The 20124-nt window shown below is 34.1% G+C and overlaps 1 protein-coding gene across 1 annotated transcript; it reads right to left on the reverse strand.

The window, feature by feature from the left end:
- Positions 1-782: 782 nt before the first annotated feature.
- Positions 783-15747, reverse strand: LOC148620131 (chitinase-3-like protein 1). The gene is made up of 12 exons (XM_088580730.1): positions 15581-15747; positions 13550-13598; positions 12103-12295; positions 10355-10607; positions 7873-7997; positions 6756-6879; positions 6258-6443; positions 5574-5693; positions 4771-4910; positions 3542-3729; positions 2321-2788; positions 783-1133 (listed from the first exon to the last, which is right to left on the reverse strand). The coding sequence occupies exons 2-12, from the start codon at positions 13596-13598 to the stop codon at positions 937-939; spliced, it is 2043 nt and encodes a 680-aa protein (XP_088436856.1). The 5' UTR covers positions 15581-15747; the 3' UTR covers positions 783-936.
- Between the last annotated feature and the right edge of the window lie 4377 nt (positions 15748-20124).

The following is a 20124-nucleotide window of genomic DNA, read 5'->3' on the forward strand; positions in this document are numbered from 1 at the left end:
TATATATATATACCGAAAAAAGGGGAATCAAAAGAACATATAATAAACAAAACAATTTTGCCCGACTTTGTCAAGATTATTGTTACATTTTATGAAAACTCAGTTGGCAATGTAGTTTGTTCGCTTTGTATAAACTTATTACCTATGTGCTGAAGAATTCCGCAGGCGGTCAGCTTCTTATTTAATAACATGTCAATAAAATGCGATATTGATCAGTGTGTGTGTGTGTGTTTTTTTTTTATTATTATTTTTAGTTTTATTATTTTATTTTTGTAAATTAGTTTTCTTCTTCCTAAATATGTAACAGGAGTAATTTTCAGTTATTTGGTGTTAATGATAATACACACCCATATGTATACTTTTCTGGCATTTATTTATTTCTGGAAGAAAAGATGCGTGACTTTAGCGACCGGCATATTATAAGAATTGTTTCTGAAGTCACTATGATAAAATTCCTACACGAATTTTACCTAAAACATGTTCTAGTACCTATCCTGACGCCATGCAAAACGCACGTCTGGTAAGAACGCAATCTCCCACGCATGGGTATATAACTTTTTTTTTTATTTCATGGCGTTACACCTGTGTCACATTCATTACTCATCCCGCCTCTATATACAAATGACTACAGTACAACGGAATCAATTTTGCGTATTTTGAAATAAGTAATGCTCATGCATTGTGATTTTTTAGTAGCGCCTGGAAGTAAGCGGGGAGATGCGTAGAAAATCGGGAAGCCATTCTAGGTTTGCGGAGGAGGTGGATTAAAACGATACTTTAAATCATGTCTTAAATATATTTCATTTTGAAACAAATACAACATTTGCAAAAGGCACAAAACTGGTAGCACTTTGACACAATTTGCACAGAGAATATTGGTAAAGCTGATATTTTGATAAATAAAACAATTGTTTGGATTAAAAAATTAAAATCATTTCACTTGCACCCTGGTACATTGTGTGTATAGTCACATGTTTGTTGGCTTGGGTTAAAGGCTAAACCAGGTCCGCATGCTCCTTTGAAGGAAACCCCCTCGGAGCACTCGATGAATCCCCTGCAATTGTCTCTCTGTGGATAAATACCATTCGCTTTGTTAGCACACATGTCTGCGAATAGGTCATTACTACCAAACACTGAAACGAAATAATTTAAAAAAAATAAGTATATATAGTTAAAAAGTTATTAATAAAATCCCCCTTTGAACGTTACGATCAGTTAATTCATTCACTCCTTCATTCATTCATTTTATCCTTCCCTCCTTCCTTCTTTCCTTCCTTCCTTCCTTCATTCATTATTCATTAATGTATTCCTCTGTAGAGAGATATACAGTAATACATCATGAAAGTTATAATATACTACCTAATTAATGTTTTTGTTTTAGTTTTGTTTTTACTGAAAACCAGAAAATTTAAGTTAAAAATGAAAAAAAAAGAATATATCATATCTACTTTATGTAGTGGAGCATTTATCTTCTAATCTAATAAATATGCAACTTATAACATAAGAACGCACACATCGAGACAGACTGCCGGACATGACGAAAACAGCATACTAGTGCCTCTCCAGTGGGCTCGATCAATTACGAGATCAGTATAATAATACTCAGGGCGGATCTAGGAATTCATTTTCAAGGGGAGTTGGGCCCCAGACTGTTAAACCCTAGGCTCATTTTGCCAAAATTTGGAATAAAATCAACATTTTCCAACAAAAGAGAGGTACCAACCCCTGGAACTCACTGAATCAGCCACTGATACGACAATTAAATGAAAGTAGTGAAAAGTTTTATGTAGACACTTATAAAGATATACATAAAACTGTTGTCCTGAAAAAAAGAACACTAGTATTAAGTACCATTGTATGTAAGAATCAGGCAATGAGTGGCACATAATTTTTCTCAATTTGGTCTTTTTGCCTCAAACGTATTCAAATACATCTAGAAAACAACTGAAAAGCTATATACATTTATCCTGAAGCATTGACGACGTAGATATTGTTTGACTGCTTATATAAGGAAAAAGTTCGGGAAAATTTTCCTGCCATTTCAACTAAATTTAACCTATCAATATCTTAAAAAGGCAAAGTTTACAAACACTTTGACATTAATTTCTTTAGGTTATGAGGTATGAATACTTGGATAATGCAAAAAATCTCTTGTCTATTTTTTCATATAAGGTATGCCACACCGTATACACATTTTGCCTGATTCTAAGAAGGAGAAGTACTTAAATCTTCATTAATTTTACTATTTATAGATAACGACATAGAGTTATATAGCATGAATTTACATGCATGTACTAGCGTGAATTTTATATAAACTTACAGCTCATGAAAAACGGCATCGGATTATCAATCATAGACACCCAGTCCCAAGCTGACGACTGTTGAGAATTTGTAGGGCTTGACGGAACGGGTGGTGGCAGTGTGGCAGCATGCGCATTTGCGTTGAAGTTCCATCCGTTAGCGCTAGTAGGTGGCGGCTGAGGTGGTGGTGGTGGTTCATATCGAGGTGGTTCTGGTTGACGTATAGGTGGATTTGGAGGAAGAAGAGCTTGTTGGACTCTGTTTTTGTTCTTTTTTGACGACTTCTTTGTGCTTTCTGTGCACTTCACTTTCTCTGGCCAATCGCAAAAGTTATGCTCTTTGTTGAACTTTAAACCTGGAGCACAATTGAACTTGAATGCTGTTCCATCTGTACACATGTAATATTTGGAACAAGAGTCCGGACTAGCAAAATATCCATCATACCCTTTCCTACATGTGAAATCTTTGCTAGATGTTCTATGCTGGTCTGTAAATGTAATATGTTCATTTTTTTTTTTCAAATTCTACGTAACAAATTAACTACATCGTGTATAACATATGAAATTTGTAGAAAAAAAGGGATGTGGTTGTAGCTTGGCCATTCTTCTCTTTCACAACAATATTGTTTCTTCAATTTATGCAAATGAACTACATATTCTGTATAAAAGTTTCTTGAAACCGCGAAGTTTATTTATGTATTTGCATACGAGAATTGTATTCATAGGGTGTCAATTGTGTGTATGCGTGTCAGTGTGTGTGGGCGTGTCTTTCATACCATATGTAGTATGCTTAATTCTTGTCTGCTTATTTAATACGATTCGTGTTCCTACGTGTGTGAAAAATTTAGTCCTACACCCGGTCCGTCCCCATAAAAATCTACCATGGGGTGGACCTCCGTTTTGGCCACATCCCATCAACCTTTATTCCACCAACCACCCATCTCCCACCCATTAAAATAAATTCTCCATGTCCGGAATATCCGTGTTTGCGAATATTTTCGTTTTTGATTTTAAAATGTTCTGGGATCGTTAATACGTTTGATTGTGTCACATTTGATCATATTATGCACTACTTTTTCTCCCAGGTTTTTGTCTCCTGCTTGTCTTCCCCATCCTTGCCTCCCATCTTCCTACCCTTTGTCTCCCATCTTCAACCCCTTATATCCCATCTCCCTTCATAGCCGTTCATCACTTCATCAAAGGGATACCCCCTTAGGAAAGTAACCAGGTTAAATACAAACCGACACGTGGCACAGGAGGAAGCAGAGGTGTGTGATGAGCTGGTGGGAGAGCTGGTAATATTGGTGTCTGTACTGGTGGTTTACGGACTGGCTTTTGTTTACGTCGCCTTGGTGGTGGAGCTACTGGAGCTAAAGGTTGGTTTAAAATGTCACGTATGCTGGGTGCATTCATAATCGAGTAATCTGGTCTAAATAATAAATAATAAAGATGAATACGTCTAATCACAAGTCTCTGATAAAATATGTGTATAAAATGTGCCACATATGATAATCTTATGGTGCTCGATTGATATTATAATCATATGGTAATCATATGACAATCATATGATTCTCATATGTTAATTTTGGCTTGAAAACATACGACTATTATATATTTTCAAAAACATATGATTATCATATGATAATCATGCAATTATCATATGTAAACCCAAACATATGATTACCATATGGTGCTCGATTTATATGATAATAATATGATGCAAACCATATGATTCTCATGTGAGGCACATTTGCCTGTGTAGGGTTCTTGCTCAGTGTCAAGTCACTAGACAATAACAATATACTGAAGAAAAAAACGAGAATTGTCATTGTCTATTGACAATACCCTACATATAATTTACTGAGTCATGTGGCCAACTGTCAGTCGTCTCAATTTACATTATATGCTTTTGAATTAAAAAAAAGATAAGTAGGCCTCTTGTCGCAGTTAGAATTTTCTTTGTATCCTCTCTCCGTCTACTAAATTGTTTTGTGTTGGTAAATGAAGTTTATAAAAATATGATTTGAAATTGTAAATGATAATCGCAAAAAATGTAGGCCCAAGACCTGCGTTGTGTACGGGTGTATAGACCGCTCTGGTGTTTTATCCAAAATCTCTGTGCTTGTAACTTGTTAGCCATTTTGCGCATTGTTATTTTGAAAAAAAATGTGTTACACATGCGCGTAGGAATCTTTGTAAATACAATCAAGATGAATTTAATCTACTACGCTCCCATCCAAACAAGCCAAACAATATTCAGCTTGTCATTATGACTATCATTTATATATATATGTGTGAAACCAACTGTATGAACCATTAACATGCAAAAACTAGACACTTTTTAAGTCTCGTGATATTGGAATGAATGAATTTTTAACTTGTGTAAACTTAAAACCCGTCTAAACTGAACAAATAGAAAATTCAAAAGGTTGTTGGTGTAGACAGGTGTCACTGTATTTATAATGCTTACTGGTATCGAGATCCTTCTAGCTCTTGGTTTATTCGTTTCAGTAAAGGATAACGACCTTGACCGCACGACCCTTTGAAATCATCAAGATCTAATGCCCAGACCATGATTCCGGCAAACCTCTGCTGCTTTACATATTGTACCTAATTATATGATAAACAAAGCTTAGTTTATTGGTATACATATAAAATGGGAACACCTAAAACATTTTAAGGAATGGCTGTTTTATATTTTCTGTCTACGAAGAAATAACCTCAAACATGTGGTACACACTTAATAGCCTGCGACGCATGGGCATTGAGGTTATTTCAAAAAGACAGAAATATTAGTCATTTTTCTAATGATATAATTCAAGTTTCAAAATTAACGAGAAGAGCATTGATGACGTCTTTCCAACAGTCCCATATATAAACTAAATTTGGTCTAGATGATTTATATCCGCCAGAAAGCACGTTACTTTGAAAGAAAACAGAAAACATAGCAAATCTACATACACAATATAGCGAACAGAATAAATACAATTACAAATAAAAACTGAATATAAAGGAAATAGGCATCACACAAAAACTCAAAGCACTAAAAATATGAACTCAAACAAAACCAGGTGCTTTGAAACGGTAAACATGTCATGCTCAGCCAGCACCACACGTCATAATGAAAGTAAATAAAATCCAAAAGAGTCTAGCTACAAAAACTTAGCTCACTGACGCACTGTTGCGGTACCTATTATGTCAGTGCAGGCGTAACTATGATTTGACTTAACATTGTTTTCCCTTGCTCGCCTAACTATGTGAATATACATGTACCTTGATGGAGAGACTGTCGACATCATCATATCCCACCCATTGATCATCCTTCACCAAGTATGGCACTTTCTGTTCGTTAATATAGTACTTCTTTCCACCACTCTTCATCATTTCACAAACCTAATTAGTATAACGATAGTATTAATATGCTGAACACTATATCGCCCTAGTACTTTGGGCTCGATCGCCATCTCCCTAGGTGCTATTATATATTGAATTGTGCATTGGTATTTTTTATTCTTGTAACAAACTATTTATTTTGTAACTGTCGATGTATGTTAAATATGTTGTATTACATTCTTTTCACTGTCTACAAATGTACACAATCGACGATATTGCATGAGGCGAAGACGAGTATTATGTACAAAGCGATATAACTTACCAAAAGATGTTCATACATTTAAGATCTTAACAGGTGGCTTTTTGTTTTTAAAGACGTACTATTTTTTTTTATTTTTATACTGAATATGCTTGTCCAGTGTATTATTTTAACAAGGATGAATATTGTTTATTTTAATATGTTCAAGGATAAGAATACTAGTACATGTATTCGGAGGAAACATGATTGTCAGTTTTGTTTTGTCTGGTAACATGAATCTGACTATCTATCTTTATTTTTTTTTAATGTAAGAGGAGGAAGTTAAACATGTTAAATATTCTAAGAGGTCATTTGTGCAGATGTACCTCGTAATATGACAAGAATCCGCCTTCTCTAGTGAATTTTCCCGCCTTTCCTTTACCGGAAGCTACTGCCCCTACATTGTTCACATTACGGTCAGCCAACGTGAATGACCGCCCGTACAACCCTAAACCAATGTTCAGCTTACTCTTTGGCACACCCATTCTGTTCCAATAGTTAGCTGCCCAATCCTGCAGAATAACAAAAAGAGAATAATACACAATCAGTCAAAAATAGGTATTGCCATTGTAAGGAAAATGTTTCAAAAATTAAAATCATTTAACTAAATCATATTATTTCTTTCAATATGCATGTATACATGCAGGAAATATCTTTTTATAGTATACTTAGAAACAACAATAAATATGTATAGACTTTAACCACTTTAAAAATATGATCACAATGATAGTTGATAAATATACTACAATGCTACAATCGATATTTATTGACAATCGAAATGCTCAAAGCTTTTTCTATGTTTTGCACTTTGGGGTTATAAGTACCAAGTTGAGATATCGCTGCTCTCCTGTTTCTCCAGACCTGGCGAATAGTGGACTGTTATGTCCTGTATTTGACTCCCAGCTGCCGTGAAGGTCATAAGTCATGATACTAATGAAGTCCAACAATCTGTAAAGAGAGTTTTGGGTTAGAGAAACAAAAGATTAAAAAAAATATATTCATATAACCCATGTCATGGGTGTAAAAGTAATCGAGGGGACCATGCTCATCTCCAATTCGTAATTATTTGACATTCGATACAATTAAATCCACAAAGTTTGCAATATCTTAATTTTTAACCATAATATCTTTGTTATTGACGAAATGGATAAGAGTACCTTCACATCAGTTTCACGTATTCTTTGCTTTTCATTGATAATTTGCATACAAAATATGAAAGAACACAAGAAAATTTCATTTTTATTTGAAAATTTGAAACCTCTAGTTGTAATACAAATAAATCCATCATCTATATCGCAAATTTCGATGCTGTACACGTGTTTCAAGGAGTAACCACTCACCAACAGCATTAGAATCAAATATATAGGAAGATATAAATAAAGAAAAAATAATTGTACACAAGAAGTACCCAAAACCATAACTATCGAAATAGGAAGCCAAATCCATCACTGAGAGATTCTACCATTATATGCAATACATAAGCGTAGGAAGCAAAACTTATTGGTACTGTTTTTGATATAGGGACTTGAGGCCTTACTGCGAAAATGTGAAAATTATTGGTACGGTATGCTTGTGTAACGTTTGAGGACCGTTTTATATAGTGACGAAACACTAAATTCGTTACTTGTTTTTGTTTGCTTATTTTAAACTCAAAACCTCATTAAACCTTTAAAATGTATGTAAACTACGTCAATAATGTTTTCATTCGATATGTTATTTTAGGCATTTTATTAGATCACATCTTCATATCAATCGTCTGAATATAGCTGAAATATTGCTGCTCGGACGTTAAACCCCAACAAACAAAACAATCATATTCAAGTAGTTCCTTAAAATCATGATATTGTAGTAAATACGTTTGTACATGTTGGTACGTGTTATACAGAAATACATGTACTCTTCTAATTCTGTATTTCAAACATTGTCGTAAAAATGTAGTACCTTCCTAAAGCAGGTACATCGTATCCACTGTCGATGTTTTTCTTACCAGCAGCGACTGCTGCCGTGATAAGAAGTCGAGATCTTCCTGTCGTCAGAGCATCTCGATCAAATGCTTCGCGGAGTTGCTGCCAACGATAAAAAATATATGTGTATTGGTCAGTGATATATAAAAATGTATATTGCCAACAAATCACTGGTGCATTGTTAAGCAAAAGCAAATATCATCAAAACAACAGATATGGCAAAGCTCACAAATACATTATCCCTTTATATTTGTAACTCCATGAACATTTCATGATAAGATTCATCTATGCGTTTCGAATTCAAAGTGTACTCAACCACTAGCTGGAGTATTTAGTTTAAGTAAACAACGGTAGATAGACCCTTTTGTGGAAAGTTTATGCCCAATATACACTTCCGCAAAGCAGGGCTTTGGTAGAACAAAGGAAGTGTATATTGTGCATGCTAAACGCATGCTCATCGACTATCCCACAGTTAGCACAAAAGAGTATTTGAATGTTGTCTGTTTAACGAACAATCGCAAATATCTATGATATGAGACTCAATGATAAAGAAAATGAAAGATATTTTCCATCAAATCTTGAATTATTACATATCAGTGGAGGATCCAGAGTTTTAGGTAAGGGGGGGGGGGGCACAAAAATTTCTTGACAGGATCACCAGTGAGGATCAGGAAGTGAGTGTTTTTCATGATTTAACACACACAATTTTTCAACAATTTTTTTTCTAACGGGGTTGGGGCGGAAAGTCATGGTTGAATAAAATATGAACCGAGTAACCACAAGTAATGAATTAGGATGGTATTTCATAAAAGTTTTGACGTTCCTTACAAACCAAACCATGAGATGCTGACGACTAAAGGTCAAATTTCACTATTAATCAGTTAAGTGTGGCAGGACGGCCTACCTGCGTTGTAGTAGGTAGTGAGATTTAAATAGCCAGTTAATTGATTCGGCTGAAGGATTAATTTTTTAGCCGAATCGGTTTGTCGCTGGCTTGTCACCGAGCGGTCTAGGGTTCGATCCTCGGTGGCGGAGTATGATTTTGGGAGTCAAATCATGCTCTCCCGTTACATAAGTTAAGCTGTTAAACTACTAAGTACAATAACATAATGTGACAAATGATATAACAGGATGGCCCCCAGGTATACGAGAACTATTCAAGGTCTTTTCCAACAAAAACCTTTCTGAAATATCGCCTTGTTTAACTATTACAGAAAGCCATTGTCATTATATAACTTAGTATGCAATCTTCGCTGTTTTGGTTCTTACTTACGACCATCAGACGAACATGTCAATTCCAAGCTTCTTAGTTTAGTACATTTTAACAAAATCACAATTATTTAACCACAGTCAGGTTTTTGATGTTTTCTATAAATGCTCTGCTATGCAAATCTATCCTCTAATTAAAATTATTTTCAGAAATTACGTCAGTTTTTTGTTAAAAGAAACATGTGAGTTGATGCATTGATATATTTGGAGTCTTGTTTCTTGGTGCATATTGTAAATACATTTTTTTTCGCTACAAAAATGATTTACTCATGAGAGCAAGAGCCATTTTTTGCAATAAACAGATTTTAAATGGACTATTTTAAATCAACCCCACCAATGATACGTGAAGCCGAAATGACAGTTCATGGAGCATAAATTATTCTTGTCGTATTTTTCAAGATTGCAACGACCAAATACAAACAAGAACGACCGTTTTACGGTAGTGCATTCTGGGTACCTTGTTTACATGCTCGACATATTTCTTAGGTAAGAAATTGATGGACATGATATAAGTCAAAGCTTTGTGTATGTTTTCTGTGTTATCAGAGATTTTACAAATGTTTACAAATAACCCACCATCAATCACCAACAAATTTTAAACAAGTACACGTTTTCCACAAATTTTTGATTTATAGTTGAATATTTTAACCCGTAAGCACAGTTTTTGTCTAAGTGTTCTTTTTAAAATCTGATTTATATAGTACAAAGATCTACACACACAAACTTGCCATTCAAATGGTTTACAAACACGAATATTTATTTTACGACATATTTTCATTCTCATGAGGTTAAACAGTATGGAAACCAAATCTCCTTCAGTATCCCATATTTTAAAGTAGCAGTCTTAATAAATGCTAGACAGGAAGTGATTTATGCATGTCAAAAACCCACTTTCATTATTTATCCAGAAAAAGGTACAAACTTAAAGATTACAAAACCAGTCATTTTTTATTCAGTTCTAGCGGTTGTGAAATTGGCAAAATACAAAAGTTTTCTTTTTTGATATGGTATATACAAGTGGGTTTTCTCCAAAATACAGACCTGTAAGCAGAAAAAACTGTAGGTACGAACAATATGGCGTGTGTAGTCCGAAAAGGCGTGGTTTGATGAATTTCACTTTACTTTGAATCCCCTCTACCATTGGTAGTTTATGGATTGAGATAAAAAAAAAAATACTATAAGATACTCACTTGTACCAACATTGTAAATCTATGCTTGTCTTTTGGAGGACTTCCTCTGTTGGCTGGATACTCCCAGTCTAAATCCAGTCCGTCAAAATTACGTTGCCTCAGGAAATCAACTGCACTTTTAACGAACTCTTGCCTTGATTGTGTTGTCTTGACCATATGTGTGAAAGGCTCCGAACCCATATTCCAACCTCCTATGGCTAGAAGTGTTTTAATTCTTGGGTTCTGTTGCTTGATTGAATTAAATTTTTCGTACCTGCAAATGATTTAAGCCATCACAAAGTTTTCTTTTTTAAACCTAAGAGGGGGTATCACCCCCTCTTTTCAAGTCCAAGTTCAATGACGAATGTTTTGACATGTTAAGTCCATGGACTTGTGTGCCTGTCTAAAGTACACTCCGAAAATGACTGAAATCCGAAGTCCAGAAAAGGGAGTGATACTCTCTTAAAAAGCTATCCATGTAAAAAAACAAGCATATCTTATGACATGGGTGGCACACCATATTTTTTATCTGAATCGTGGGTTCAGATGTAATGTTTACATCATACAAAGGTTATGTATGTCAAAGATGTTTTTAATTGACGATGGATAGCATATGATTTCCCGACCAAAGCAACCAAATTATAGGGTTATCTCCCTTATTCAATGTTTTCAATGTTTTCTTTGTAACTTTTCCCTTTAATCATTGCAATTGATCAACTTTGAGAAAGGATGCATTTGTTATTAGAAATGGATGAACATTTTTAGAACAAAATTTGTCACGTGTCACACACTCTCTGGTTTTTACATGGACACCCTTTGACAGAATTTAAGGGAGAATAAATAACTTTTGTGTAAAAAGATCCGAATTGCTGTTTGATATCTCATTTAAGCCTTAAACCTTGGTTATGCTTTATTTGGTTTTTTTTAACTGGGACATGCAAATTTGACAATTTTGCCATCACTATTATTTTTGCTTAGGGTTCTAGTATTATTTCTACAATGTGTTTGACTTGAATCAAATCTATGACCAGGCTTCGTGGTAAAACAAAATAAAATATCAAGATGAGCAACTGTTCCAGATGTAACGGGAGAGCACGATTGACTCACAAAATTGTACACCGCCACCGAGAATCGAACCCTAACCGCTAGACCGCTCGGTCACAAGCCAGCGACAAACTGATTCAGCTAAAGATTTAATCTTTAACTAGCGAATTAAATCTCACTACCTACATTGTACTACAACGCAGGAAGGCCGTCCTGCCACACAGACAATTTCTAAAAAGAATTTATAGTTTAAAGAGAATTTATATAACGACAGAAATTGCAGCGAAAATGAAATTTTATCTGAACTCGACACAAATATCCCAGTTGTTCGTTATTCTCGAACGATTTTAGAACTCCATATGACGTGTACTATTGAAGTTCCTGTCGATGATCTGGAACGACGAATTTACATAAGACCCACGGAATATTAAGCATTAAGCAATATTAGGCAAATATTGTTCACTGGAAATTTGTGTGAATCGAGCTTAAATTGAATTCACTTGATTTTCACTTTAAATTCACTTAACATGAACTTCATATGAAAAGTTCACGTGAAGTGCTAATTGTGGCTCAATTCACATGAATTATATATGAACTTTGTCACAAATTTCAAGTACTCAATTCAGATGAAAATTATGTGAAATTCATTCATGTATAATTCATTAAAAATAGTGTAAAATTATTTTGCATGTAGAGTCACTTTTTCTCTAGCTAAACTAACTTACATTCCTTTCATCCACTCGGTCGATTCATCATTCCATTCAAATGGTGCTAATCTGTTACCGTTCAGCTTGGCAAAGGAGTAGATAATATGAGTACAAAGATGAGGGTCCATATCTTCAGGGACATATTTACCGGCGCCCGGTCTATACTGGGCCCAGTTTGTGTAATAACATACTCTATTTAAACCGGGGACTCCTGAATGTAAATAAAATCGTTTCTTTTTTAATACCGTCATTTTATCCGCCAGTGTCCACTCATGGTCTAGATTAGAATTTTGTAATAGGCATACATGTACCCTATACTATAAAATATTCATAGTGAAAACTATCCAACCTAACTCCTTTTGGACTTTAAATTTGCTTCGGCTTTGACAGTTGTTCGGATAACCCAGGTTAAAAACATTTAAAATGATATGAAGGGACTTCAAAAGCATCTCTATCAGAAGATTTTATCGGATTATAAAGGGTTTAGTTTAAACTGGTTCCACTGCACAAGTATTTAAGTACCAGTCCATATAAAATTCAGACACTGCCTATGGTAAGGTGATTTATGGCGTAGAAAAATCCATTGATCAGACGATGCCTTTTTTGGTCTACATATGCTATATGTATATGTGACAATAGTGCTTTCTGTATTTAAATCTGTACTTTTGAGAAAACTACACGTTAACATCCCACTTAAATCAACCAAGTAAACCAAATCAAGAACGATAACTCTTGAAAAGTGCTTATCTCATGTTCAATATATAAAAATTTTATCTTAAAAGTGCAACACCCAAATGAAAAACTATGACTGGTTATGTTGTCTGCAGATGATTCAGAATATGAGAAAAAAACTAAATTCGGTGGGTTTTTAACATGCATGAATCACCTTCTGTCTGATTTTTTTTAAAAATACTGCTACTTTAGTACATGAAATTTTTTGATTCGGGTATTTAGTTATTTATGTTTTAAAGCATTGAGGTGATATCAAGTATTTATTTCAGGCGCAGATTCATAGAGGAAACTCCTTTTTCACAAGTCCTACCCACAATTTTTTTTCTTGCCTCGCTTTGTTCGACGTTTTTTTTCTATTTATGCTCCCTAACCTGAAAATGTCTTCTGACAGATCGATTGGCACAATTATCTTTTGTATATTTGTGTTATAATAGTGAAGTTAACATAATATTCAATTAGTAAACCTTGTCCAGGCTAGACAAACTAACCTCTCATATTTGTTTTATGTGTGCAAATTAAATATTCGTAAACATGTCATCTTTACGATACTCATAATAATTACGTTTTCCTTATGTCAACAAAATACTGTTGTATCTAACAACACAAATAAGAACTTTGCAAATGATATTTATGATCGACAAGGAATCCATTTCAATTTATTCTTTTTTCCGTATGAAAATCCTGCTCTTCGTATATACCATTCATGCACAATTGTTAAAAATAAATATCTTACCGTTGACTAATGCAATGAAAATGTATATTGACACACTCTGGAGAAACATCTGAAAGGATAGGTGAAAGTATATGCAAGTATTGTTTTGTCACATTACACATGCCCATTAAAGGTATACCAAAAAAAAAAAACGGAAATCAGTACCACTATTTGGTAAAAGAAATATTCGGAAGTATGAACTACTTTCATATTATGACGATACTGTTTTCGCCGCTTACTACCGGGTATGCATTTTCGGGAAAGCACAATTATGACGCTTATACTGTCGGTGCACTCTGCCTAACTCACACTTTTGGCTTTTTCCTTGTTTCGGATTTTTACTTGATTCTTTTGTGTCAGTGTTAGCATTTTGTTTATCTAAACATTATTATTTTAAGTGTTGTATCTTTACCAGGATGATGTATGAGTTTTATACACCAACGACGAGATCAACTTTGCCTATTAAGATTTCTGGATACGAGTTAAAAATAAAGAGACGAGTAAAAACGTTCATTATATTACTATTCTACAACAAGCGACATTTGTAGTTTTCTAAAAATGGAAGCGGAACGTGTTTGTTTACAATGCTATTATAATTAGTTCTTCTTCCTTGTCATTTTCATTTGGTTAGCTCCAATTTACATAAATTACTACTTCAGTATAATTAATGACTGTACATGACAGTGATCTTATAAGCCGAGATGAACTATAGCAAGTTCATTTCAACACCATTTATGCGAATATGTATACATGTCAACAATTTCGTTTTACAAATGGACATGGAACAAAACGGGTCAAAAGCCAGCATGAATTTACCTACCACTAACATTTATATGATGTAGAATTAAAATTAACCTAAATTCTTCAAGAAAAGTATATTTCACAAAGTATGTGGTTGAAAGATAAGATAATACATCGTTTACATTCAATTTTGATGTAAGAAAATCAAGATAATGAAACAGAGTCCAAGCATTAAAACCAGTTTATCGTATAATTGCTCGAACACGAGAAAGTAACAATCTACCAGACAAATATCTATAAAACTAAAATATATACACACAGTTTTCATTATAATATAAATCATCGAATGTTTTAATATTCGTGTCTTCTATACTACATTTCATTTGTTTATATTATTTATTAGATATTGTATTGCAGTGTAGCTTGGCTTTAATATTATTGTTAAATAATGTTAAAACATTCAATTAGTTACAATATAATATCACGGTTCTGATACAATACATTTCTTGCGGGCATTCGTGATCGCCCAGAAATCGTTAAACGCATATTTTATCGTATCAAAAAGCATCTAATATCTTCAAGGGATGAAATGATTTTACATGAACTGCTTAAAATAGTTATGGTACATATAGTTTTCCCAATGATTAATTTCATAAAGTCATATGCACACATTTTTTACCCATAACTACTTTCTAAGTGGTCTTCAGGCTTCAACTTAAAGAACATGTTATTTTTCAACGGGTTAATGTACCAGCGTTATAATTACAAGCTATAAGATAATAGCAACTATATTAATAACGTTAAAAATGAATTTTTATATTTCAAAATATAAAGAGGTGTAAGACAAGGTTGTCCATTAGTTTCTGCTATGAATACTCGTATGCTATAAAGTCTTTAAACACGTACATGTACTTTGTCAAGTTTTTCAATTACAATTATGTACCAATAAAAGTGAAGGATCGTTTAGTAAGATGAATTAAACATTATCTTAAATACATACATATATTCCGAGTTGGCAAGATAATTGACATGCAATGACTTAATCAACAAATATAAGAATGCTTTTAACATGTAGAAAATTAGATATAAGTGTACTTTTTGAACTTCGGAACCAAATTTATAAAGAAAACGTTTGCTAAATAAAAATATTTAAAGTAACACCAAAATTTTCAATTGATCGCTTAGGCTTAGTTCCATATCTTAATATTAAACAGATAGATAATTAATTAGGAAAAACTTGAATGGTTTATTTTGCCCAGAAGAGATTTGTGAATGTTAATTACATAACAGTGTTTTAGTCGCTGTACTTACATTAAAATTCGAGTAAACTACTCTGTATATGCCAATTATCTATAGTCCAGTCGATATAAGCAATTATAATAAGTAGCAATCACATGGATTTTACGAAAATTAGAGTATGTCCTCCATACCAGTGTGGACATTAACAAGCTAGTCACATTTTCAGCTGTCATACGGTTGTCAAATATAAATCACGTGGTTTCCTAATCATCATTTATTTGTTTCTTGTAATATTGTACAATTGTCTTTATGGTATTATGTGACGATGTATTTTGTAATGACGTCAAGTTAATTGACATTTTGAATACTTTGAAGTAGTGGTTCAAATTATACCTATATTTTGTTGACAGGGAATGTTGTTTACGCTTCCGAATATGAATAGCGGAGATGGAATTGTACAAAAGAGATTGAAAGATTCATTGTTTACCAAAATGTTTTCATTCAAATTATTCACTGTGTGTACACACTATGCATAAAATGATATCAAAAAGAATAATTACTTCATTTATACTAGATAATATTCAGTCACATTGTATTCTTAAAATGATTATAGATAGCAGAAAAAGATTCGAGTCGAACATTTCGAAACTGAAATCAACACATGCGTCAACAAATTTAGGAAGAGCTTGACTTTTTGGTTGTTTTTACTGCCACGTAAAGGTATTTCAAAAATCATACACGAATGAACGAAGATACGTTGTTTCAAAAATTAATAATGCCTTTTCTTTAAATACATTTTATTTTTTAAAAAATGCATTGCATATGCTTACAAGAAAAATGAAATGCTGAGACTATTTCCCCCATTCTAAGCCGGTGATTACAAATGGACGTGACATTTCAACCACCGGGCGGTGATTACGTTTCTGCGTAAGTTTTTCCGCCAATTACACATCTTCTACAGATTACATAGCAGAAACAGATTCTCCTCCAATGCTCTCGGGGATTACAAAATTTCTCCCTCCATAGATGAAACTCGAGGGTAGAAATTTAAAATTTAACTCCCTCGAGTGGAGGAAGTTTGCAATCTCCTCGAGACTGAAGGATAATCTGTATATATTACTTACTTTACCTTTCATTTTAACTTATTTTGTCTTAAGCTATAAAAATCGTGGATAAAATTAGCACTGTAGATTTTCACAAGACTTAGTGAACACGTTTGACATGTGATAAGGAAGACAAATACACAGGCAAAATTATTTCACATGATTTTCACACGAAATTCACATGATTTTCACCTGAATTGAGCAAATAAACTAAGTGACAGAGTTCACGTGAAATTCCGGTGAATTGAGCCTTCACGTGAAATTCACATGAAATGTTCACATGAAATTTGTGTTTAGTGAATTTCACGTGGAAATCATGCTAATTTCATGTGAATTTCACTTGAATTTCATGTGAAGCTCGATTAACACGAATTTCACGTGAAAAAATGTTTGCCTGTGCATCAATGTAATATCAGAAAGTCAAAGTCAAAGGGTCTCAAGTATTCAATGAAATAGAATTTAAGCTGAAAATTGGATTTTGCAAATGAGCAACTCGGACTCCACTAAAACTGGGAGCATGGACCAGATGCACCGGTAGGGTAAGTGTCCTCTGCTTTTCTAGAAACACCCGCCGAGTTGCTCATAAAAAGAAAAATATACAGCCCAGGATGCTTTTTATAAATTTTTATATTTGAGTCACCAACGTCAATTGGTCGTGAGTTCAAACAATATGCTATTGGTTGTGACCTCGCCAAAGTTCTTTAGCCGCGTCGCATCTTTTGCTAGAATTTCTGGCCTCTGCATATCTTGTTTCCTTTTCACTTTCAGTTTACTTGATGTTGCTTGAGTATATAGAGACAATTATTCCGCCGTACCTGTGTATAATGTTGTTTTGGGGAAGCTACAGCCTGCCCAGTGGTATGAGGGTTTCCTCGTCGTTCATTGAAGACACATGGGTGGCCTTGAGCTGACTGTTTCATTCCGGTGGGGTTGTTGTCTCTACACATTTTTAACCATATTTATTCTTATATATATTGTATAAATAATTTTCGCTTGTCTTGAAATCGATTCGTCGTTATTTTAGTATAAACTATCCCAATGTTGCTTTTGTCGCGTTACCTAGTCAAAAATTAAAAACAATCGCTATTTGCGCTAGTGCCTGAATGCAAAATTTACACTATATCCACGAAAGATAATTAAGTAGCAGTCTTTCAAAAAATCAGAGAGAATGTGATTCATGCATGTCATAAAACCCACCGAACTCAGTTTTATTTCTTGTTCAGAAACATTTGCTGATCACATGACCAGTATTAATTTTTCGTTTGGTTGTTGCACTTTTGAGATAAAAATCATATAGATTGTACATGAAAGTGACATTTTGCGAGAGTTATCGTTCTTGATTTGGTTGACTTTTGTGGGAGTTAAATGTATGATTTTCTAAAAAAAAGTGCAGGACTAAATGCAGAAATGATTGTCTTAATGCGAATGTCTAGCATATGTAGACTGAAAAAGTTTCCTTTGTTCCGTGAGTTTTTTCTACACCGTGAATCACTTTACCATTAGCAGTGTCTGAATTTTAAGTGGACTGGTACTTAACTAGATTTCCATACTATGATTCTTTCGTTTGGAAGAGAAACTTTGAAAAAATGTAAATCTTGTTGTCATCGATGACGTTAAGAATTTCAACATTTATATAAACAAAATATTAATCGATGCTCATCAATTCAATTAAGGTACATCAAACCTATTACACGGAACTTGCCTTTTTGTCATCTTTCAAAATCATACAGATGTATGAACTTTCAATGAGCATAGTGTTTGTAATGATGAAAAAAAAGCATTTATTTTATAAGGCTCTTTCAGAAAGGGCGATAATTTGAAAGGAATTGTTGTATAGAAATGTGATGAGAATTTAAAAGCCCGTTTTTTTTTAAATATGAAAGAATATTAGATCAGTGTTAAATATACAAATACCATTTTTTTTTAATTGCCAAAAATCTCATAAGAATCTATATAAATTCCAGAATATTGTTTGATTGTTGGGGTTAAACGCCCGAGCAGCAATATTTCAACTATATTCAGGCGATGAATAAACTAGAAAAAGGGAGGGATAGGTAGGGACGGGCAATTTTGCTTTCTGTGGCGGAGCGCAAAGGTTCTTACTCCTATCGAATACCACAGCAGGATTCTTCAACGTGCGAGGAACGTGGCGTCTTTCCCCTGGCGTGTTACATGCTGGGGTTGTCAGGCTATAATACGGAAAACCTGGCCGCAAACCATAGTGGTGCACGGAAAGATGCCACGTTCCTTGCACGTTAAAGAACCCTGCTGTGGTATTCGATAAGAGTATGAACCTTTGCACTCCGCCACAGGAGGCTAAATTGCCCGACCCTAACCATCCCTCCCTATTTCAATGGCAATCAAAATTTGTCGACCTTGTTGTCCTTGTGTCCAATCCCATTTTCCTTTTCATCATCATTTCATGTTCATCGCCTGAATTTAGTTAAAATATTGCTGCTCGGGCGTTAAACAACAACAATCAATCATTCAATCAATCAGTGACCCCATTTTACCACCTGGGTCACACAACCAAGTTGCTCTGTGGGAAGAGCGTCGTAGCCCCCGGCTAGGGTTCTGAGCATTTTTAGTCGCCTTTTACGACAAGCTGAGCGCTGCTGCATGCCTATTCTCTTGATACCCGGACCTGCACCTCGCACAAATTGTTTAACTGTCTACATGAGTAAGATCGTTGGAATTGATTTTGAGGATAATGATTGTGAGAATCTATACGCGACTTAAAAATATGAAAATTAGAATCTGTAAGGTGTTTTAGGATTATGATAGTAATTGTAAGCGATTTTGAGGATAATGATAGTAAGAACCTATACAAGCAATTTTGATTGACGATAATGATTGTTACAGCCAGTAAGTGATTATGACAATCTTGTAAGTAGTTATGAAGATAATGATAGAACTAGTGAATGGTTATGACGATCTTATAAGTAGTTATGGCGATATTGATAGAACTATTAAGTGGTCATGACGATTTTATAAGTAGTTATTATGATGATGATAGAACTTGTAAGCAGTTATGATGATTATGATAGTTAGAACTTGTAAATGGTTTTGTGAATAATGGTAGTTTGAACCTATTAGTGGTTTTGAGGATAATGGTAGAACGAATCAAACTTGATTTTGAGGATGATACTAGGACCTGTAAATGTTTTTGAGGTAATGATAGTTAGAACCTATAGGTGAGTTTGCTGCACATATTCATCTTGTACAGCACTTCACATGCACTTGTCAAGAACAGGTCAACCATTTATGACATATGCGTGAGTTGTTTATTTGTTTGTTTGTTGTTTGTTGTTTGTTTGTGTGTTTTTATTTATTTTTATATTTACACAAATGACTGCGTCTTACATCCATAACACGCTTGTCTAAAGATGAGATCACAAACGGTAGACATGATGTGAAAAAAATATCACTGATTTGAACTGCCAAAGACTTCTTTCCGCTCGCCGAAAAAAAATCGAATATACTATTTAAGTGCCTCGCTCATTGTACAGAAAC

Source organism: Perna viridis, chromosome 4, assembly GCF_037379345.1.
Source record: "Perna viridis isolate PV_CMFRI_1.1 ecotype Kerala chromosome 4, ASM3737934v1, whole genome shotgun sequence".
Classification (NCBI taxonomy): domain Eukaryota; kingdom Metazoa; phylum Mollusca; class Bivalvia; order Mytilida; family Mytilidae; genus Perna; species Perna viridis.

Bases quoted from the DNA above. Each gene is read 5' to 3' on its own strand.
- LOC148620131 (XM_088580730.1), bottom strand. From the start codon at position 13,598: ATGTTTCTCCAGAGTGTGTCAATATACATTTTCATTGCATTAGTCAAC. The intron at 10,608-12,102 runs GTAAGTTAGTTT...AATCATTTGCAG, and splicing joins ACCGAGTGGATGAAAGGAAT to GTACGAAAAATTTAATTCAA. The intron at 6,880-7,872 runs GTACTACATTTT...CTCTCTTTACAG, and splicing joins GATGTACCTGCTTTAGGAAG to ATTGTTGGACTTCATTAGTA.